Here is a 23,241-nt window from a genome sequence, read left to right as displayed (position 1 = left end):
ATGCAGACACTCCCTGATGAGTTTAATCGCCCACCATTAAAGCTGGTGGGGGGGATGCCCATTATTGGGCCCTTTGCAGACAACTGGGAGAATGTGGAACATTTCCAGGCCAGAGCAGACGATCTGCTGATTTCTACTTATCCGAAATCAGGTGAGTATCTGCATGGATACGGGAATAACACGGACATCATGTGCACACGTACTACATAATCGTCTTCTTACTTTCAGGCACAACTTGGGTGAGTAAGATTGTGGATCTCATTCTGAATAAAGGAGATATGGCGGAAAGCCAGAAAGCAGCCATTTTTGAGCGGGTGCCTTTCCTGGAGTGCTCGGGTCCGGGCATGCCCTCAGGTATCTGTCTGATTGCTTGTAATAATAACATTTCTCTGAACTAATTCATAACATGTCTGATCACGGCCATCTTGTCTGGACATTGGCCACCTTAAGACGTGATGTGTTTAAGGTACTTGGCGTTTCACAGGAAATTTTGTAAGAAAGTGTCTACGGAATGTAATAAATTTCCGAACAATGATAATTAGAATTTTTTTTGTCAAAATAGAGTTAGTGTTGACCATGAAATGTTTCCACATTTTCCCTTCTTCAGCAACAGAGATTCTCAACAAACAAGACTTCCCGAGGGTGATCAAAACCCATCTTCAAGTGGACGTCCTGCCTAAGAGTTTCTGGGACAAGAAGTGCAAGGTTAATGTCTGACTCATCATCATTAACGCTATCTTTCTCATTTGTGATCTAAAAGCCCCGAGCGCAACCCAACGATCGGGCACAAATGTTTGTAAGCATGATCATCGGGTCCTGAAAGGTTCCTTTGACATAGGCAGATTATTTGCTCATGGTAAGAAGAACCAACCGACAATGAGTATGCTGGTCAGTGCTCGCTAGTAACACCATGTAACACACTTTTTGTTCCCAGGTTGCAACCCTTAGTTCCTTATGTCTTATGTCATAAACACTTAGAAAATATCTATCAGTAGAATTAAACTTTGGGTTTGTGTGCAGCTGTGCAGGAGGCTTAACGCTGGATGAGGAACAGCCAAACTGTGCTACAAAGGTGAGGTTGTGGAAGGCAGTTTTAGGTCACAGTTCATACATACACCATGGTAGAAACAGGGATTTTGTAGAATTATAGTCAGGTGTATGATTAAGCAATTTTACCAAAAGGTAATAATGATCATGATTTTCCTATGTAGGTTGAAATACAGTCATTAACTGAAACAGCTGTGTAGGAGGCTTAAAACTGGGTAAGGAACAGCCAAAGAAAGGCGAGGTTGTGGAAGACAGTTTTATGTCATAGGTCATATACCATGGCAAGACTAAGCATAACAACAAGACACTAGGTAGCTATACTGCATCAGCAAGGTCTCTGCCAGGCAAAGATTTCACAGCAGACAAAGGTTTCAAGATGTGCTGTTCAAGCTGTTTTGAAGAAGCACAAAGAAACAGACAACATTGAGGACCGTGGATGCAGTGGTCGGCCAAGGAAAGTCAGTGCAGCAGATGAAAAACACATCATGCCTCAAGAGATTACATACTAGTATTTTTGCAATCACTGGAGGCCATGGGAAAACCAATGTGGATACTTTGTCTGATTGTCTTCTGCAGACAACACAAGGTAAACTTCAGATCTCCAGGCAACTCCAAACTTGCAAAAACCCATTTGTCCCCATACATCTAGCATTGGCTGGCTGCACCTCTCCTTGTTGACAAATGTTCATGTGTGCATAAGTGTTCATGTCCAATCATTGAGCTGTGTGAAAGGCCCTTAAATGTGCCAACACTCACCAGCCAAAGAACAAATGCTCCTTTGTCAGCTGATTGGTGTCACGGCACGCCGGCTGAGATACAGGAGCAGGGTGACATTACAATGTCAGTCCCGGTCCACATGATCTTCCTGTGGACGCATGCTCTATGTCGTTTCAGCACTAGATGCCAACAAGGATACTTCTCTGCTGTCAGTGGACAGATTGGATGGCTGGGAGGTGGCATGTGCAGCCTGCCAATCAGCTTCAGTCTTTGTACAATTATTCTGGCTCCTCCTCTAAGAGGACGCCGGTTATACTCTCAGTTTGAAGATGTTCCTGGTCTAGTCGTCGATTCCTAGTTCTGACCTGCATTTCTGTTAAGATAAATCTGCCGGTTTACTACTTCATCATTTTGGATATTTGTACATCTTTTCCCTGAACACTGGTGGTATTTCTTTGTGTGTCATCTAATGCTTGGCACTTATCCCTGTCACCATCTAGGAAAAGTCAGGGTCACCCTATTTTCCTGACATGGGGTCACCCTCATCAGGGCAGGCGCTCTGCTAGTAGGTAGGTTCTCCCCATTCCTTAAGTGTCAGATTTCCCTGTATTCCCCTTTTTGTGTTTTCATAGTATATATTTTGTGTTCTCCATGTTTGCACTAAAGTGTATATTATTTGTCCAGTTAGGAAGCAACCAGTACATCCGGGCCGAACATCACAATTAGCTAGTTTATGCATACCATAAAAATGCCCAATACTCATCTCCCCATGTGAACATGGAAACTGACATATGCAGCTAACCAGTGATAGCAATATGGAGCCAAATGGTTGTATTAACAATCATTCGTCCCATACTGCGGATCATCTGTCCATATAAATATAATGTCGAGTTCCTATCAGGACCATTGGACACCGGATACAATCTCTGCTTTCAGTCTCCTTTCTATATGCTTCCAGATGGTTTCATGAACTTAACCTTTTTTTTTTTGGAAGAACATTTCTTGGGAGAACGTACAACCCCTTGAGGCCATAACATCACTATGAGGATGGAACCCCCGAAAGCTGAGCGTTAGAATAACTTATGGCAAATTCAATGGGTTGAATTGGAAATGGTGAAATAACAACGAGACCTTGAAGACCTAATAACCTCTAACCTATCTATCTAGGTCATCTACGTGGCCAGGAATGCAAAAGATGTGGCTGTGTCATATTATCACTTCTATAGGATGGCGTTTGGGCATCCAGATCCGGGGACGTGGGATGAGTTTCTGAACAGCTACATGGAGGGGAATGGTATGTAAGTCTATAGTTCAATCAGACATGGTCAGGTCATACAGAAGCGGAAGCCGCTATCTACTTGTAGGAGCCCAAAAGCCATCTTTCCATGATATGTGGCATCATGCCTACTATTCTGCAACAGCCGTGCTTCTATTGAAGCCATTATACACCAATTTCTTCTCGAAATCTATGGTTTTCCTGAGATTATGCCTTGTGCTCCCGACTTCATTGACCTAAACACGTGCACTTGGTGGTTCTGGACATACATGTTCATAGTGCTAAACTATATGGGGACAGAGGTGGCTTTAGTATGTAGAAGTTGTTAATGGTTAGGATAATTGTTTGTATTCTCCCATAATACATTATTTTGGACCCTGCAGTTGCATTTGGGCGCTGGAGCACGCATGTGAAAGGCTGGTGGAAGATGAGGCAGCAAAGTGACATCTTGTACCTGTTCTACGAGGACATGCTTGAGGTGAGACATGGTTCTTCGCTTCACTATTCTGCATATGTCCTTCGTAGGTGTCACATGGTAACAACCACCATTTTTCTTGAAGGATCCAAGGCGTGAGATCCAAAAGCTATTAAAGTTTATGAAGTGGGAGATATCAGATGAAGTTATGGAGAAGATTCTTAAGTACACATCCTTTCAGGCCATGAAGAACAACCCCATGGCCAATTATAGCACCTTCCCATTCATGGATCATTCCATCTCCCCATTTATGAGGAAAGGTACTACACTGTTTATGTCATCAAATCAATATTAGGGTCCTTCCAGAGTAAGGTGCTGGATGGGATCAATGTGATACAGATATTATAGGGTGTGAAGAAAGCTAGTACCAATGATGCAATAAATAGGATGACTAGAGTGTTAATAAGAAGTCCAAAGTGCAATATTCAATGGATCATATAGAGAATACCGTAAAACAAGAAAGGCATATACTACGAGATAAATACATAGATTGTATATAAATTACCTCAGTTACATTCTGTTTTATACTCCAGAGCTGCACTCACTATTCTGCTGGTGGAGTCACTGTGTACATACATTACTTATCGTGTACTGACCCTGAGTTTCAACTTATATTATACTCCAGATCTGCACTCACTATTCTGCTGGTGGAGTCACTGTGGACATACATTACTTATCCTGTACTGATCCTGAGTTACATCCTGTATTATACCCCAGAGCTGCACTCACTATTCTGCTGGTGGAGTCACTGTGTACATACATTACTTATCCTGTACTGATCCTGGGTTACATCCAGTATTATACTGCAGAGCTGCACTCACTATTCTGCTGATGGAGTCACTGTATACATACATTACTTATCCTGTACTGCTCCTGAGTTACATCCAGTATTATACTACAGAGCTGCACTCACTATTCTGCTGGTGGAGTCAATGTGTACATACATTACTTATCCTGTACTGATCCTGGGTTACATCCTGTATTATACTCCAGAGCTGCACACACTATTCTGCTGGTGGAGTCACTGTACATACATTACTTATCCTGTACTGATCCTGAGTTACATCCAGTATTATACTCCAGAGCTGCACTCACTATTCTGCTGGAGTCACTGTGTACATACATTACTTATCCTGTACTGATCCCAAGTTACATGCTGTATTATACTCCAGAGCTGCACTCACCAGTCTGCAGTAGGAGTCACTGTGTACATACATTACTTATCCTGTACTGATCCTGAGTTACATCCTGTATTATACTCCAGAGCTGCACTCACTATTCTGCTGATGGAGTCACTGTATACATACATTACTTATCCTGTACTGATCCTGAGTTACATCCTGTATTATACTCCAGAGATGCACTCACTATTCTGCTAGTGGAGTCACCATGTACATACATTACTTATCCTGTACTGATCCTGAGTTACATCCAGTATTATACTCCAGAGCTGCACACACTATTCTGCTGGTGGAGTCACTGTGTACATACATTACTTATCCTGTACTGATCCTGAGTTACATGCTGTATTATACTCCAGAGCTGCACTCACTATTCTGCTGGAGTCACTGTGTACATACATTACTTATCCTGTACTGATCCCAAGTTACATGCTGTATTATACTCCAGAGCTGCACTCACCAGTCTGCTGTAGGAGTCACTGTGTACATACATTACTTATCCTGTACTGATCCTGAGTTACATCCTGTATTATACTCCAGAGCTGCACTCACTATTCTGCTGGTGGAGTCACTGTTTACATACATTACTTATCCTGTACTGCTCCTGAGTTACATCCTGTATTATACTCCAGAGCTGCACTCACTATTCTGCTGGTGGAGTCACTGTATACATACATTACTTATCCTGTACTGATCCTGAGTTACATCCTGTACTATACTCCAGAGCTGCACTCACTATTCTACTGGGGGAGTCACTGTGTACATACATTACTTATCCTGTACTGATCCTGAGTTACATCCTGTAGATCTTTTATTATAAAAGTAAAAAACACAACAAAGACAAACTGTAACAATAAAAATAACCATATAAAGCAATATAAGGCCCTTCCCCCACAGTCCGTGATCCATAAACAAAGTAAACGTCCATATCCGGGCTTCCCCCCGCCGTACACATACACACTCTACATATAACACAATATACAACTATAACACAATATACAAGTATATACCTAAAATATAAAACTAAGGAAACTATAACTACATAAACCCTGTAAACTATAACTCCAGGTCCAGCCGTACCGCACTGTACCCACACAACACAAATGTAAGCAATAACATAAACAGCATAAATAGCAAGATAAATAACCAAATATAAACAGAAAGACTGAGCCAACCTGGCATAAAAAACTAACTAAAGATATATGTAATTTTTATTTTTTTTTTTTGGGTCCCCAGTGCAGCTTGGGGGCCAAGCCTGCTCCATCAGTCCGTGCCCAGAGTTCAGTTCAGGACGTGCCCAGCCACACCAGGGTTTTTTGTTTTTTTTAAATAAATAATACCACACTGTGCCCGCCGCAGCCTGGGGGCCATGCCCGCTCCACCAGTCCGTGCCCAGAGTTCAATGTTCGGGACGTGCCAGGCTACGGCTGAAGGCGTGAATCCCACTCCCCCCAACTCCCCACCCAACCTACCTACCACCCAAAATGTGAATATATACAATATACAATATATACAAACCATAATACACTCCAACCAACATACATAATATATACTATATACATAACCCGAAAGCCTAAGGTCGGCTCTCCTGCAGCCCTACTTCATTCCATTTCGCCCAAATCAAAACAAAAGGCTTCATGGTGCCCTCACAGCCCACCACCGGGATTGGAGGTGATAAGCCGGGCACAGACATCACAATGTACAATCCCTTGAATTTAAAAAAGGTTTCCCTATTCTCTCCCTAATTTGCCCTAGATTGTCCTTAGTCTGCCCCTCAGTCCGACCCTTCATGGAAAACTGTCCCTGCCCTATCCCTCCTCTCTCCCTATCCTGTCCCTCCTCTCTCCCTACTCTGCCCCTAGAAGATTAAGAAAAGACTGTCCCTAACGAAAAACAAGCCCTCTCCATAGGAGAGAAGCCTTAGATGTGCCCAGCCTCTCATACTCCAAAGAACGCACCTTCACCAAGTCACCCAGGATGTTCCTACATATCGTATCCACGGGGAGGACTTTCAGTTCCGTCGAGATCAGGCACCGTGCACTCCAGATGTGGAACCTGACCACTAGGCTAACTAGGAATAAAGTGCAGCGGTCCCTGCCACCAAGACCTCTGAAGGCTCCATAAGCCCACTCCGCGTAGGAGAGGTGTGCCAGCTGACGCCAGCCTATGGAGACCCCTACCCGTTGGTATACCTCTGTATTAAAGGGGCACTGAAGCAGGAAATGCTCCATGCTTTCCAGCACGTCGCTGCACTCCTGACGGGGGCAACCCCTGTCAATCAGAGGCCTGCTCTTCAAGTTACCCCTTACATACAGTCTCCCGTGAAAGCAGCGCCAAGCCAAGTCCCAAAACTTCAAGGGGACCCGGGTTGAATTCAGTAAACGTAACCCTCCCTCCAGGTCCCGACTTGGGAAGTCCTTGAGCGCCAGGGGCTTCTGGAAATGGGTCAACAGGACTCTTTCGTCGAGGAGCCTCCTCGTCAGAGTCCTGATCTCCCACATCCCCAGACCCCACCGGCGTATCACCTTCAGAACCAAGGTAGCATAAGCCGGGAGATGTCCGTGCTGCGTGCGAAGGTCCTTCACTCGCCCTCCTGTCTCCCATTCCTGGAAGAAGGGCCGAAACCATCCCCTGCAGGAGTAGACCCACGGAGGAGCCCTCTCCTGCCAGAGGTTGCCTATGTTGATCTTAAAAAAGGTGTCTACAAGAAACACCACGGGGTTGACCATAGATAACCCCCCTAGTCTCCTCGTGCGGTATGTAACATCTCTCCTGATCAGGTTCAACCTATTCCCCCACAACATTAGGAAGAACAGGTTGTAGACCCGGGTCCAGAGAGGCTCTGGCAAAATGCATACGCTGCCCAGGTAGATGAATAAAGGGAGCAGGTATGTTTTGATCAGGCTAACTCTTTCCCGAAGGGTCAAAGACCAACCCTTCCACTGATTTACCTTCTGAGTGGCACCATCCAGCCTGTCTACCCAATTTTGCATGGGGTAATCCCCCTGGCCAAATTTGATGCCAAGAACTTTTGCTGAAGTCTGGGGCACTGGAAGAGTGTCCGGGAGATCAAACACAGGATCCCCCCTTCCTAACCAGAGACTTTCGCACTTATCCCAGTTGACTCTGGACCCGGATGCCTCCGAGTAGCCATCCACCTCTGATACCACAAACTCTGCCTCCTCCCTTGAGGATACGAAGAGCGTGACATCATCAGCGTATGCCACTGCCCTCAGGGTAGCCTCCGGCACCGCCCGGTCCATCCCGACCCCTGCTATAGGTCCACGATCAACCCTCCTAAGGAAGGGATCTATCGCAAACACATACAACAGGGGACTTAGAGGACAGCCCTGACGGACGCCAGACCCCACCTCAAAAGGGCGGCCAAGCCAGCCGTTCACCAGCGAGAAAGTCTCAGCCCCTGCATACAATGTTCGCAGCCAATCAACAAACCCCACTGGCAGGCCGTATCTCAGAAGGACCGACCAGAGGTACTCATGATTAACCCGATCAAACGCTTTGGCCTGATCCAAGGACAGCAAGTACCCCTCCCAGTGACCAGCTCTACCCTGCTCCACTGCCTCCCGGACACCGAGAACAGCACTAAAGATGCTACGGCCTGGAACAGAGCAATGCTGGGCCCCCGAGAGGAGCCGGGGTGCAAACTTGACCAACCGATTAAACAGCACTTTTGCCAGAACCTTCCTGTCCGTATTGAGAAGCGCTATGGGACGCCAGTTCTCAATACGGCTCAAGTCTTTACCCTTTGACAGAAGGATCAAAGCTGACCTCCTCATTGACTTTGGCAGAGTGCCCGAGGAAAGACACTCATTTAATACCTCCGTCAAGAGGGGACTCAAGAGGTCCTTGAAGGTCTTATAATACTCGGATGTTAGTCCATCCGGTCCTGGCGACTTTTTGAGCCGGAGCCCATCAATCGCCAGTTTAACTTCCTCTATTTTGATCTCTTTTGTCAAAACATCAAGAGAGGTGTCTACCTCCGGCTCAGGGACAGTTTCAGCCAGGAAAGCCGACATCACTTCCGAATCTAGATCCCTCTTTCCCAAGAGTTGCGAGTAGTAGGATCTGACGACCTCCAGAATCCCTGATCTGGATCGATTCAGGGATCCTGTACTATCGATCAGTCCAGTGACCACTTTACTATTCACTGACATCCTACAGTTTCTGTAAGGGTCGGGCGAGCGGTACTTCCCGAAATCCCTCTCAAAAACCAAGGATGCGTGTCTATCGTACTGGCACTTCTTGAGCAAAGATTTCACTCTGGAGATCTCCTCGCGGCTACCTCCAGTCGAAACGAGATGTTCGAGTTTCCTCCTCAGGCCGTTGTACAGGCGGTACCTGTCCAGGCATCTGAGGTTGGAGAGCTCTCGGAAGAACCTCGCCGCCCTCCTCTTGAACATCTCCCACCACTCTGACTTACTGCTACAAAGATCCAGTAATGGTACCTGGCTCTGCAGAAAATCCTCAAAGGACTGTCTTATCTCTGCTTCCTCCAGGAGTGATGAATTCAGTCTCCAAAAACCTCTGCCCATCCGGGGGGTCTCTGCAACATTCAGAGAAAACAAAATTAGACAGTGGTCGGAGAATTCCACCTCAACAACGGACACTGGCGAAGAGATGGCTTCCTCCTTCAAATAAAACCTGTCTATTCTAGACCTGCTCTGACCTCTATAATAGGTGAACCCCTCGTGGCCTGGGGTGTGCCAGATGTGGACATCCACCAGGCGAGCTTCGCTAGCTATGCTATTAAGTGCGACGCTGTCAAAAGTCAACCGCCTGTCTCCAGAGCCTCCCCTATCGCGGGCTCTCGTGACTGCATTAAAGTCACCTCCAAAGACAACTTGGCGGCTGGTAAAAAGGTAGGGCTTGATCCTCATAAAGAGACTCTCCCTGTCCTTTTTAGACTGGGGACCATAGATGTTGACAAGTCTTAATTCTTGTCCCTTCATGAGGACATCTAAGATCAGGCACCTTCCCATTTCTAATTCAATAACTCGTCGGCATTCAACCGCTGCGGTAAAAAGGACCGCCACTCCACTATACGGCTCGGCCGCAAGAGACCAGTAGGAAGGGCCTGACCTCCACTCCCTTTTTGCCTCATGTATGGCTGCCAAATCGGACAGCCTGGTCTCCTGCAAAAATAAAATGTCGGCTTCAACGCGGCCGAGAAAATCAAAGGCCGCAAATCTAGCCGTATCAGACTTAATGCTGGCAACGTTAATTGATGCCAGAGTCAGCGGAGTGGGTGCCGCCATCATGAGTGATTAAATTAGACGGCTTTCTTCCTCACACCCGCTTCCTCGGGGTCAGAGGAAATCCCCTTGCCTCTTTTTTTGGACACAGATGTGTCCATAGCAAGGGATCCCCCGACCCCGTCGTCCTTGTTTCCAGGCTCCAGAGTAGCCTCCACCCCGGAAGGAACTATGCCTTCACAAGGTGGAGATTCAGCGCCCCCTGTTGACCCTTTCTTTGCCTTAGGAACCTTGCCCTCCGCCTCCCCCTCAGAAGAGGAGGAAGAGATGTCTCGGAGGGCTCGGAACCCATTGGAGAGTCCAACTGGAGGTGAGCAGGCTTTTCCTTCCAGTACTTGGCCCGGGGTGGGAGAAGATCTTGAATCCCCCCTTCGTTTCCTCCTCGTGGCACCTAGCTTACGCCGTTTCTCTAGCCATCTCTTGCCTTCCCCATCCACACTTTCACAGTGGGAGGAATCTGCAGAGTTGGTCTCCTCCCTCTGGATCCTCCTGTCCTCCTCATCTAAATCGCTATCCCTCAAAGCCTCAGCCGCGAGATTTGCTTCTGGAACAGGGGTCACCATCGACCCACCTGCTGTGGGCGCTCCTGTCAGCTCCCTGCTCCGTCTGCGTTTCTCCTGACGCCTCTGCTCTGCAGGCGTCTTTTGCCGGTTCTTCCCTGGCTCCTGAGCTCCTCCACCTCTGCTGGTCCCCTCACCCCCGGAGGCCACATCATGACCCCCATCCGTAGGTGCTGAGACCGCATTGGCAAAGGAGCGCGGACAGCGACTAAATGGGTGACCGAGGTCACCACACAGGTTACACCTAATCTCTGCACAGGAGGCGGCTAGATGACCCAGACCCCCACACAGAGCGCACTTCAAGGTCTTACAAGCGGCGCTCAAGTGTGAGGGGTCGCCGCACCTGTGGCAGAGCTTCGGCTGCCCCTGGTAAAAGGCCAAGATACAATCCCTGCCGAGGAAGGCTGCAGATGGTATGTGTGCCACTGAGTTACCTGAACGCTTCAGCTTGACCATGAACGTCCAGGCCCCAGACCATATGCCGTGCTCATCCCTGTTCTTTTGGGGCATCTCCGTCACCTCTCCGTACCTACTGAGCCACGTCATGATGTCAAAGCAAGAAAGTGACTCATTACGAGTCAAAACGGTCACCTTCTTGATACCGTTCTGGCGAGACACCACCTGGATGGCAAAGTCTCGCCAACCGGGCTCGTTTTTCACCAGCTCGTAATTCCCCCAGAAGATTTCTAGGCCCTCTGGGCGAACGAAACTGATGTCAAACTCAGACGTGCCGTAGGGATGGATCAGGGCAAAGATGTCAACCGCCCTGAAGCCCATCTTCAGCAGAAGCTCCACTACCCTTGCCCTCGGGGGGCATGCATCATTGCCTCTCCAACGAAGACGGACCACATTCCTACGACCTGCGTCCTGCCCGGGTGTCGGTAGGGACCATACGGTCTCCCCCCTTTGCTCTCGGAAGGCACCCAAACCATGTCTCTCTTTCCAGAGAGATAGATCCACCTCTCTTCCTCCAACTGTGATTGTACTCTCCCCCTTCCGTAAAGCCTCCAGGAGACGCTGTTGCAAAACGCCCTCCCTAGAGCCTGGAGACAAGGAGGACCCCTCCCCTCAAGCGGCGACACTGGCATAACTCCTACCAGGTGTTGTCGCCGCAGGAGAGGCGACTGGACCCCATGACCCCTCTGGCCTAACTACCTTATCCCCTGGGCCTCCAGATTCCCGGCCGCCAGGGGGACCCGAGGTGCCCGGAGGCCCAGTAACTGCAGAGGAACGTGTACCCTCGGCCTTGTCCCTTACATCTGCCGCACGCTCTCGCACATTCATCCCCGGATCTACCACTTTTTTCCTTGGATCATGTGGTCCGTGGGTCCTGGCCTCTCCAGAGGTAGATGGTAAAACCTCCGGATTTTTGCTTGTGTTTTTACTTTTTCTTTTTTTCTTTTTTGCCTCCGCATCACTGGAGGCGCGGGATCTGGCCTGACTTGCTCCCAAATTATGGGAGACCCCAGATTTTAGGTCCGCAGCCCCCTCCGCATCACAGGCAGCACTTGCTGCATTAGTGGCACCGCTGCCACCCTCCTTGCCGGTACCGCGACCTGCATCTGTACTGGCCTTTACTGCACCTTTCTTACTGACCTCCTTGCCCTTGTTACCAACTAACACAGGGACAGGGGGTCTGACCAGCTGGGCCCTTTTCTCCCCAACTTCCCGCTCCAGGCCCACCACAGAGCCCGAGCCAGGGGGGTTTTTGGGGTCAGAACTCTGATCCGACTTTGCAGCCAGACCAGAGCTCCCAGGAACGAACATAAGCTTTTCCTGCAGCTTCTCCGGTTTCTTTTTCTTTCTCTTTATCTTTGTGTCCTGCTCTGGCAACTCGTTGCCAAACATGAAGCCCTCCATATGTACAGAGGCTTCCGGCTGCGGGGTCTTCTGTAGCTGCAATCTCCCTGTTCTTTCCTCCACCTCAGATTCCCCTGAGGTGGAAGGCAGCGCAATCTCTTCAGGTAGCTTGTCTCTGGGACTTGTAGTGCCTCTGGGCGTTGGTGCTAGCTCTTGAGAGCACACCGGCTGCTCCAGGGTCTCCTGCACATCCTCAAACAACTCTTCATCTGAGGCTTCACCGTCGCTTGTCTCGGTCTGCTCGTGGTCACTGCACCTTGCCGCCATCTTAGCAAACCGGTCGTCGTTCAGAATTTTTTCTTTAAAGGGCCCGCTCTCCTCCAGGATCTTTGCCCTCACCACTTCCCACATCTTTATGCAGTCTTTGCACTTTTTTATCGCTGACCTGGCTTCTGCCTGTTTGTCTTTAGAAGCTTTTTGCTCCAGTAACATTTTGGCGTCACGGAGCTTCCCTTTTTGTACCACCAACATTTTCCCTGCAAAGTTGTAGTCAGTGATATTCTTTGCCAGCCTGGAGGCCAGCTCAATCACGGATTCCTCCTTCTTTTTGTCACTCCACATTCCCGTGCTTACCGGTATCTGCGGCTCACCTGCTCTCCTGCGGGTCTGGCTGCGCGTAACCATCTCACTCCCGGTGCTGTCAGAAGCTGCCGTGCTGACAAACGGAGCCACGCTGCTGCAGCCACGGCCCGGACCCAGTCTCTTCTTACCTCCAGCAGCTCCTGCCTTCTTGCGGGCTGCTGGCTTTTCTGGCACCCGTGGCAAAGTTTTTTCGGAAGACTCTGATGCCGCCATTGCCATCACTTCCCTCCCTCCCCCCAAGTGGCCCCGGGGGGAGGAGGTGCGGGACTCCATGTCCAACAAAGCCCAGAAAAGTGCACCTTCTCTGGGATCAGCAAAACCTCCTTCTCTGACCACACCCTGGAAGTTGCAGAGCTTAACCAGCACACACCCAACTCCAGAAGCTGCACTCACTATTCTGCTGGTGGAGTCACTGTATACATACATTACTTATCCTGTACTGATCCTGGGTTACATCCTGTATTATACTCCAGAGCTGCACTCACTATTCTGCTGGTGGAGTCACTGTATACATACATTACTTATCCTGTACTGCTCCTGAGTTACATCCTGTAGATCTTTTTATTATAAAAGTGAAAAACACAACAATAAACAGAACATAAATATCGCTCACTTGGCATAAACATAAAACCAAAACAAAAACAAATTATCACTTGTGTTATCCGTACTTTGCCTTACTGCAGGACAAAAGAAAAAGGTCCATCTGGTCCAAACAATACACACAGCACACTACACCAACCTGCACTCTAAAACTACACTCGCTCATCCTCACCAATACATATACGCTACATACTACATATAACAATAAACCCACATGTGAGAAAACATCCCTAACTCACAGGATCCAGCCAGAAATCCCAAAAAAGAAGAAAGAAAACGACTAATAACCGAAGCAATTATATAATAACAATAATGCAAACAACCATAACAAAAGTAATAGCAATAATAACAACCCAATACCTTTTTTTTTTTTTTTGCCATTTTTTTTTTTTTCTTTTCTTTTTAATGCCCACCACCTAAAGAATAAAACCTTACATAATCCTAAACTAACCCTATATCCAGACCAAACCACCACACACCCCAAACAACCCCCTACGGTGCAGCCACGGGAGCCACGCCTGCATCCCAAGTCCGTGCTCAATGTCTATGTCCAGGACGAGCCAAGCTGCACCGCATACACACCCTGCCCGCCGCAGCCTGAGGGCCACGCCCGCACCAACAGTCCGTGCCCAGTGTTCATTGTCCGGGACGTGTCAAGCTACGGCTGAGGCATAAATCCCCCCCCCTCCCCCCAATAAACCCCCACCCAACCTATCTATAACCCCTAACCCTATATACAAAACAAAACATAACATAACATATAACATCTCTTATACTACACAACTACAAACCAACACTACATATTAATACCCGAAAGCCTAAGGTTCAGTTACCTGCAGCCGTACATACTTTATCTTTGACCGAAAAACAAAAACTCTACTAGTGTCACACACAGCCCTCCACAAGGACTGGATATGATAAGCCGGGCACCGACCAAATAGAAAAACTATCCCTATAGTTAATCTGTCCCTACAATGTCCCTACTCCTTCCCTAAAACTTACCCTCAGAGAAAACTGTCCCTACCTCTCCCTATTCTGTCCCTACAAAGACCCTAACAATAAGAAGACTGTCCCTAACGAAATACAAACCCTCTCCATAGGAGAGAGGCCTTAGTCGTGCCCAACCTCTCATAATCCAGAGAGCGCACCTTCACCAGGTCACCCAGGATGTTTCTATTCACCTCATCCACGGGGAGGATTTTCTCTTCCGTCGAAACTAGACACCGTGCGTTCCAAATGTGAAACCTGACCACTAGGCTGACTAAGAATAAAGTGCACCGGTCCCTGCGACCAAGGTCCCCGAATGCCCCATAGACCCATTCCGCATACGAGAGGCGTGCCAACCTGGGCCAACCAATGGAGGCTCCCACCCGTTTGTACACCTCTGTATTAAAGGGACACTGAAGCAGGAAATGCTCCATGCTTTCCATTACGTTGCTGCACTCCTGGCGGGGGCAACCCCTATCCACCAGTGGCCTGCTCTTCAAGTTGCCCCTTACATACAGTCTCCCGTGGAAACAGCGCCAAGTCAAGTCCCAAAACTTCAAGGGGATCCTGTCAGAATTCAATAAACGTAACCCTCCCTCCAGGTCCCGACTTGGGCAGTCCTTGAGCGCCAGGGGCTTCTGGAAATGGGTCAACAGGACCCTCTTATCGAGGAGTTTCCTCGACAGAGTTCTGATCTCCCACATCCCCAGACCCCACCGACGTATCATCTTCAGAACCACGGTAGCGTAAGCCGGAAGATGCCCGTGCGGCGTGCGAAGATCCTTTACTCGCCCTCCTGTCTCCCATTCCTGGAAGAAAGGCCGAAGCCATCCCCAACAGGAGAATACCCACGGAGGAGCCCTCTCTTGCCAGAGGTTGCCTATATTGATCTTAACAAAGGTGTTTACGAGAAACACCACGGGGTTGACCATAGCTAACCCCCCTAGTCTCCTCGTGCGATATGTGACATCTCTCCTAATTAGGTTCAACCTGTTCCCCCACAACATTAGGAAGAACAGGTTGTAGACCCGGGTCCAGAGAGGTTCTGGCAAAATGCATACGCTGCCCAGGTAGATGAATAAAGGGAGCAGGTATGTTTTGATCAGGTTAACCCTTTCCCGAAGGGTCAAAGACCAACCCTTCCACTGGGCCACCTTCTGAGTGGCACCATCGAGCCTGACCACCCAATTTTGCATGGGGTAATCTCCCCGGCCAAATTTGATGCCGAGAACTTTAGCCGAGTCCTGGGGCACTGGAAGAGTGTCCGGGAGACTAAATGTAGGATCTCCCCTTCCTAACCAGAGACTTTCGCACTTATCCCAGTTGATGCCGGACCCGGATGCTTCCGAGTAGCGATCCACCTCTGCCATCACGTACTCTGCCTCCCCCCTCGAGGACACAAAGACGGTGACGTCATCAGCGTACGCTGCCACCCTAAGGGAGGCTTCCGGCACCGCCCGATCCATCCCGACCCCCGCCATAGGCCCACCATCAATCATCCTAAGGAAAGGATCAATGGCAAACACGTACAGCAAGGGGCTCAGAGGACAACCCTGACGGACGCCAGACCCAACCTCAAATGGGTGGCCGACCCAACCGTTCACTAGCGGGAAAGTCTCAGCCCCCGCGTACAATGTCTTGAGCCAATTGACAAACCCCACTGGCAGGCCATATCTCAGAAGAACAGACCAGAGGTACTCGTGATTAACCCGATCAAACGCTTTGGCCTGATCCAAGGACAGCAAGTACCCCTCCCAGTGACCAGCCCTACCCTGCTCCACTGCCTCCCGGACACCTAGAACAGCACTAAAGGTGCTACGGCCTGGAACAGAGCAATGCTGGGCGCCCGAGAGGAGCCGGGGTGCAAACTTGACCAGCCGATTAAACAGCACTTTTGCCAGAACCTTCCTGTCCGTATTGAGAAGCGCTATGGGACGCCAGTTCTCAATACGGCTTGAGTCTTTACCCTTTGACAGAAGGATCAAAGCCGACCTCCTCATTGACTTTGGGAGAGTGTCCGAGGAAAGACACTCATTGAAAACCTCAGTCAAGAGGGGACTCAAGAGGTCCTTAAAGGTCTTATAGTACTCAGATGTTAAGCCATCCGGTCCTGGCGATTTTTTGAGCGCAAGCCCATCAATCGCCAGTTTAACTTCCTCTATGTTGATCTCCTCTGTCAAAACATTAAGGGAGATGTCATCCCCTGGCTCAGGAACAGCTTCAGCCAGGAAAGCCGACATCACATCTTGATCTAGATCCCTCTTTCCCAAAAGGTGCGAGTAGAAGGATCTGATGACTTCCAGAATCCCTGATCTGGACCTGTTCAGAGATCCCGTATCGTCGATCAGTCCAGTGACAACTTTACGATTCACTGACATCTTGCAGTTTCTGTAAGGGTCGGGCGAGTGGTACTTCCCGAAGTCCCTCTCAAAAACCAAAGATGCGTGCCTATTATACTGGCACCCTTTGAGCAAAGACTTCACTCTGGAGATCTCCTCGCGGCTACCTCCAGTCGAGACGAGATGCTCGAGTTTCCTCCTCAGGCCCTGATAAAGACGGTACTTACTCAGGCTCCTGAGGCTAGAGAGCTGGCGGAAGAATCTCGCCGCCCTGATCTTGAACATCTCCCACCACTCTGACTTACTGCTACAAAGATCCAGTAATGGTACCTGGCTCTGCAGAAAATCCTCAAAGGACTGTCTTATCTCTGCTTCCTCCAGGAGTGATGAATTCAGCCTCCATAAGCCTCTACCCATCCGGGGGGTCTCTGCAACATTCAGGGAAAACAAAATCAGACAGTGGTCGGAGAATTCCACCTCAACAACAGAGACTGGTGAAGAGATGGCTTCCTCCTTCAAATAAAACCTGTCTATTCTAGACCTGCACTCGCCTCTATAATAGGTGAAACCCGCGTGGCCTGGGGTGTGCCGGATGTGGACATCCACCAGGCGAGCTTCGCTAGCTATGCTATTAAGCGCGACGCTATCATAAGTCAGCTTGCCTAGGGAGCCTCCCCTGTCACGGGTCCTCGTGACTGCGTTAAAGTCACCCCCAAAGATCACCTGCCGACTGGAAAAAAGGTACGGCTTGATCCTCATAAAGAGATCCTTGCGGTCCCGCTTGGTTTGGGGACCGTAGATGTTGATTAGCCGAAGCTCTTGTCCCTTCATGAGAACATCCAGGATCAGGCACCTCCCTATTTCTAACTCAATAACCCGTCGGCATTCAACCGCTGCGGTAAAAAGTACCGCCACTCCGCTATATGGCTCGGCCGCAAGAGACCAGTAAGATGGACCAGACCTCCATTCCTTCCTTGCCTTATGCACAGCTGCCAAATTTGGCAGCCTGGTCTCTTGTAAAAACAAAATGTCGGCTTCAACGCGGCCGAGAAAATCAAAGGCCGCAAATCTAGCCATGTCAGACTTAATGCTGGCAACATTAATGGATGCCAGCGTCAACGGAGCGGGTGCCGCCATCATTGGTGATTGAGTTAGATGGCTTTCTTCTTCCCACCCCCCTTCTCATCAGGGTCTGAGGATGACCCCTTGCCACGTTTCTTGGACACTGAAAGGTCCATGGCAAGGGGCTCCTCAACCTCGTCCTCCTTGCCACTGGGCTCTGGGCCAGCCCTCTCCCTGGAGGTCACCAAACCCCCACAAGAGGAAGGCTCAGCACCCCCTGTAGACCCCACGCTTGTCCTAGGCACCTCTCCCTCCGAGGACGAGAGAGCTTGGTACCTGTTGGAGAGCCCAACAAGAGGAGAGTTTGGATTGCCTTCCTGCACCTGGCCCGTTACAGGGGAAGATTTCCCTTCCCTTTTTTTCATTTTCTTGGAGCCCTGCTTACGCTTTTTCTTTTGCCACTCATCCTTGCCCTCACCCACACTTTCATAGTGGGAAGAATCTGAATAAGTGGCATCCTCTTCCCTTTGGATCCTCCTGACCTCCTCATCCAGCTCCCTGTCCCCTGGAGCCTCAGCCACATGATTTGCGTCCGGAGCAGGGGCCAGCATTGACCCACCTGCCACCTGGGTTTCCACCAGCTCCCTGCCCCTTCCGCGCTTCTCTTGGCGCCTTAGCTTGGCTGCCCCAGCATGTTTGTTCTTCCTTGGCTCCTGGGCCCCATCGCCTCTGCTGGTCCCCTCCCCTGCAGAAGCAACCTCATGGCTCTCCTCCACTGGGGCCCTGACCGCATTGGCGAAAGAGCGCGGACAGCGACTGAATGGGTGACCGAGGTCACCACACAGGTGACACCTAATCTCTGTACAAGATGCCGCAAGATGACCTACCTCGCCACACAGAGCGCACTTGATGACATTACAGGCTGCACTCAAATGTGTGGGGTCGCCGCACTTGTGACAGAGCTTCGGCTGCCCCTGGTAGAAGGCCAAGATACGATCCCTGCCAAGGAAGGCCGCGGATGGTATGTGGGCCACCGAATTCCCTGAACGCTTAAGTTTCACCATAAACGTCCAGGCTCCGGACCAGATGCCGTGTTCATCCCGGTTCTTATTGGGCATATCCACCACCTCTCCGTACCGACTTATCCAAGTCATGATATCATAACAAGAGAGGGACTCGTTACGAGTCAAAACGGTCACTCTCTTGACTCCAGTCTGGCGGGTTACCACTTGTGCAGCGAAACCGCGCCAGCCGGGCTCGTCCTTCATCAACTCGTAGTTCCCCCAAAAGAGCTCGAGGCCCTCTGGGCGAACAAAGCTGATGTCGAACTCAGACGTGCCGTAAGGATGGATCAGGGCATAGATGTCATTTGCCCTGAAACCCATCTTCAGCAGAAGCTCCACCACCTTACTCCTGGATGGGCACGCGTCATTGCCTCTCCACTGAAGACGGGCCACATTCCTACGACCAATGTCCTGCCCGGTTGTCGGCAGGGACCAAACAGTCTCCCCCCTTTGTTCTCGGAAGGCACCAACACCATGTCTCTCCACCCAGAGAGACAAATCCACAACTCTGCCCCCTACATTCATCGAGCTCTCCCCCCTCCTCAAGGCCTCCAGGAGGCGCTGTTGCAAAACGCCGTCCCCAGAGCCCAAAGACAAGGAGGACGCATCCCCCGTCCCTCCAGCGGCGACACTGGCATAACTTCTACCAGCTGTTGTCGCCGCTGGAGGGGTGACTGGATCCTGGCCCATCCCCTGACTACTACCCGAAGCCCCACCCTCCCGTACAGCTGATGGCATACCTCCCGGGGGATTGGGGGCATCCGGAGCCTCCACGGGAGCAGGGGCAGCGGTAGCACTGGCATTTATATCCATCACACCACTCGCACCTTTCTTTCCTTTTGCTGGACCAGGACCTGCTTCACTTTTATTTTTAATAGTACACTTTCCAGCGGGCTGAGGCTGGAGACCGACAGAACCAGTCCTAAGTCCCGCATGATTGTCTGTAGGAGCCGTCTCTGCAGCCCTGGCTTCGCCCACTTTCCCAGCCATTCTGGGACTTGTTGTACTTTTTAGTTGCTTAGATGTTACCGCAATACTATCATGATGTGTGGGAGGATTGACAGGCCTGGCCACCACCCACTGCGCCCCCTCTGCACCTGACAGGCGTTTTAGGGACACAGGAGGGACAGCCAAGCCGCCACTGGTGGAACCTGATGCCAGACTGCCCCCCCCCCCTCCCACTGGGGGGCAGCCGTCAGTGCCAGCACCTCCGGATTGGCTGCGACCCCTCATTCCATCTTTCCCACGGGCCTTCTCTGCCTCCTTATCGCCTCCATTCCCACTACTGGCACAAGCAGGAATGGAGTTTTGGGCCGCATTAACCCTCTCTTCCCCAGTCCCCTGCACCGGACCCACTGCAGAGCCCGGGACTAGGGGTATACCAGGGCTAGCACCCCGATCTGACTTTGCAGCCGGACCGGAGTGCTTGGTGACGTACACAAACCTCTCCTGCACGGTGGTCTTCATCTTTTTTTTCTGTTTCTTTTTGCCCGCAGATGTTCCTTCCGGCAGGTCGTCACCAAAGTACATATTGTGCATTCTTTCTGGGGACTCCTGCAGCATGATTTGCTGCATGATGAGCGCCCCCTCACCGCTGCTGCTGTCGCTGTCGTCGTCTGCATCCTCGGCATTGGACTCCTCCGATGTGGGGGGCAGGCTAACCTGCTCTGCAGGAATGCTGCTCCCTGCAGTTCCCCTCTGCTGTAGGGACGGCTGCTCCCCTGAACATACCGCCATCCCCTCCTGTGGATCCTCCGACTCATCAGAGCTACTGTCGCTGCTCACATGCGCCATTCCAGAAAATCGCTCATCATTTAAGAGTTTTTCTTTAAATGGGCCGCTGGCTTGCAGTATCCTGTACCTCTCCTCCTTGTAGTAATCTACTGCCTCCTTGCAGGATTTAACTCTCTCCGCTGCAGTAATTTTCTTCTTTCCCCGTGGGGCCTTATCCAAATCGCTGAGGGCAGTCTGTAGCTCCCTGCGATATTTCTGGAGCTGCTTTCCGACCTCCTTAAAGTCTTTTAAACTCGCAGCTATCCGAGACGCCATGGCGGTCACAGATTCACCCCTCTTATGCTCTCCCCAGCTGGCACTTGTAGGCGCTTTTGCAGCACTGACCTTGCTCTTGGTTTGGCCTCTGGTCTTCCTGTGCTCCACGTCCTTCCGGGGAGTCTGGGTGACGCTGCCTGTACCCCGGCTAGATCCTCTCCCCTCCTGGGGTTCATTCTTCCCCCCTCCCGACCGGAGCCAGGGGGGGGAAGCACGAGACTCCATAGCAAACAAGCCCAGAAATAGTGCACTGCTCCTGGGATCCAGCAAGAGCTACACCTGCCTCTTGCGACCACACCCTGGAACCAGCAGAGCTCTCAGACACACAACCTTCCTCCAGAGATGCACTCACTATTCTGCTGGTGGAGTCACTGTGTACATACATTACTTATCCTGTACTGCTCCTGAGTTACATCCTGTATTATACCCCAGAGCTGCACTCACTATTCTGCTGGTGGAGTCACTGTGTACATACATTACTTATCCTGTACTGATCCTGAGTTACATCCTGTATTATACCCCAGAGCTGCACTCACTATTCTGCTGGTGGAGTCACTGTATACATACATTACTTATCCTGTACTGATCCTGAGTTACATCCTGTATTATACTCCAGAGCTGCACTCACTATTCTGTTGGTGGAGTCACTGTATACATACATTACTGATCCTGTACTGCTCCTGAGTTACATCCTGTATTATACCCCAGAGCTGCACTCACTATTCTGTTGGTGGAGTCACTGTATACATACATTACTGATCCTTTACTGATCCTGAGTTACATCCTGTATTATACTCCAGAGCTGCACTCACTATGCTGCTGGTGGAGTCACTGTATACATACATTACTGATCCTGTACTGCTCCTGAGTTACATCCTGTATTATACCCCAGAGCTGCACTCACTATTCTGTTGGTGGAGTCACTGTATACATACATTACTGATCCTGTACTGATCCTGAGTTACATCCTGTATTATACCCCAGAGCTGTACTCACTATTCTGCTGGTGGAGTCACTGTGTACATACATTACTTATCCTGTACTGATCCTGAGTTACATCCTGTATTATGCTCCAGAGCTGCACTCACTATGCTGCTGGTGGAGTCACTGTGTACATACATTACTTATCCGGTACTGCTCCTGAGTTACATCCTGTATTATACTCCAGAGCTGCACTCACTATGCTGCTGGCGGAGTCACTGTGTACATACATTGCTTATCCTGTACTGCTCCTGAGTTACATCCTGTATTATACTCCAGAGCTGCACTCACTATTCTGCTTGTGGAGTCACTGTGTACATATATTACTTATCCTGTACTGATCCTGAGTTACATCCTGTATTATACTCCAGAGCTGCACTCACTATTCTGCTGCTGGAGTCACTGTGTACATACATTACTTATCCTGTACTGCTCCTGAGTTACATCTTGCATTATACTCCGGAGCTGCACTCACTATTCTGGCATTTTTCTGCACAAATATCCAGCGTATCCATCTGCAACCACATACTGTCCTGGATAGTAATTTCTGCATTCTGGCGCATTGTACTCTGGTTTGTACCTTGCTATCTGTAAATACACTATTTCTCTCAGTGCACTGTAAGAATATACATTTAATACTCCTGCAGGGGGCAGCAGTGAGACGTGAGATGGTAGTGCCTGGACTATAAGACATGATTTTCCATGGATGCTTCCTACTAACAGCACTGATAAGTAAGCAGCGAGCGGTTGTCTTTTGAGCGGTTGTCTTTTAGCTTCGGGTGTTTCCATCTTTTCTTAGGCATCTCTGGGGACTGGAAGACTCATTTCACGGTCGCTCAGAATGAGAGGTTTGATGAATATTACCGCCAGGAGATGGCTGACACAGACCTGACCTTCCGCATGTAGGATCCAGAATTGCGCAAACCCTTCCCTGGAGCGCGGGCCTGATGCCAGCTGGATCCCTGCACATCTGGATGGACGCAGACAATATGTGAACGGCGTTCATTCTCTGTGATCTCATCCCGTTGCAGATGGTTCACTTTTTTCTAACTTGTTTTTGAAATAAAAAAAAAGTTTGTTTTCTTTTAGCCCCCATTGTGTTACTGACAAATGCTGCCACGGAGGGTGGGCAGGGTCCGATGTCATAGAACAGGGGAGGGCAGTGGGGGGGCCATGCTGCAGCCTGAT

At 49.8% G+C, this 23,241-nt stretch overlaps 1 protein-coding gene across 2 annotated transcripts; it reads left to right on the top strand.

Annotated features, from left to right (window-relative positions):
• Positions 1–23,023, top strand: LOC136577160 (sulfotransferase 1A1-like). 2 transcript variants are annotated; one of them, XM_066576937.1, is made up of 7 exons: positions 1–151; positions 229–354; positions 608–705; positions 2,932–3,058; positions 3,424–3,518; positions 3,601–3,775; positions 22,853–23,023. In XM_066576937.1, exons 1-7 carry the CDS (start codon positions 1–3, stop codon positions 22,957–22,959), a joined length of 879 nt encoding a protein of 292 aa, XP_066433034.1. In that variant the 3' UTR covers positions 22,960–23,023. The 2 variants fall into 2 exon arrangements, with proteins under 2 accessions (XP_066433034.1, XP_066433035.1); XM_066576938.1 differs by lacking the exons at positions 608–705; positions 2,932–3,058.
• The last annotated feature ends 218 nt before the right edge of the window (positions 23,024–23,241 follow it).

Source organism: Eleutherodactylus coqui, chromosome 8 (assembly GCF_035609145.1).
Source record: "Eleutherodactylus coqui strain aEleCoq1 chromosome 8, aEleCoq1.hap1, whole genome shotgun sequence".
NCBI lineage: Eukaryota > Metazoa > Chordata > Amphibia > Anura > Eleutherodactylidae > Eleutherodactylus > Eleutherodactylus coqui.
This window is presented reverse-complemented; position numbering and strand designations above follow the sequence as displayed.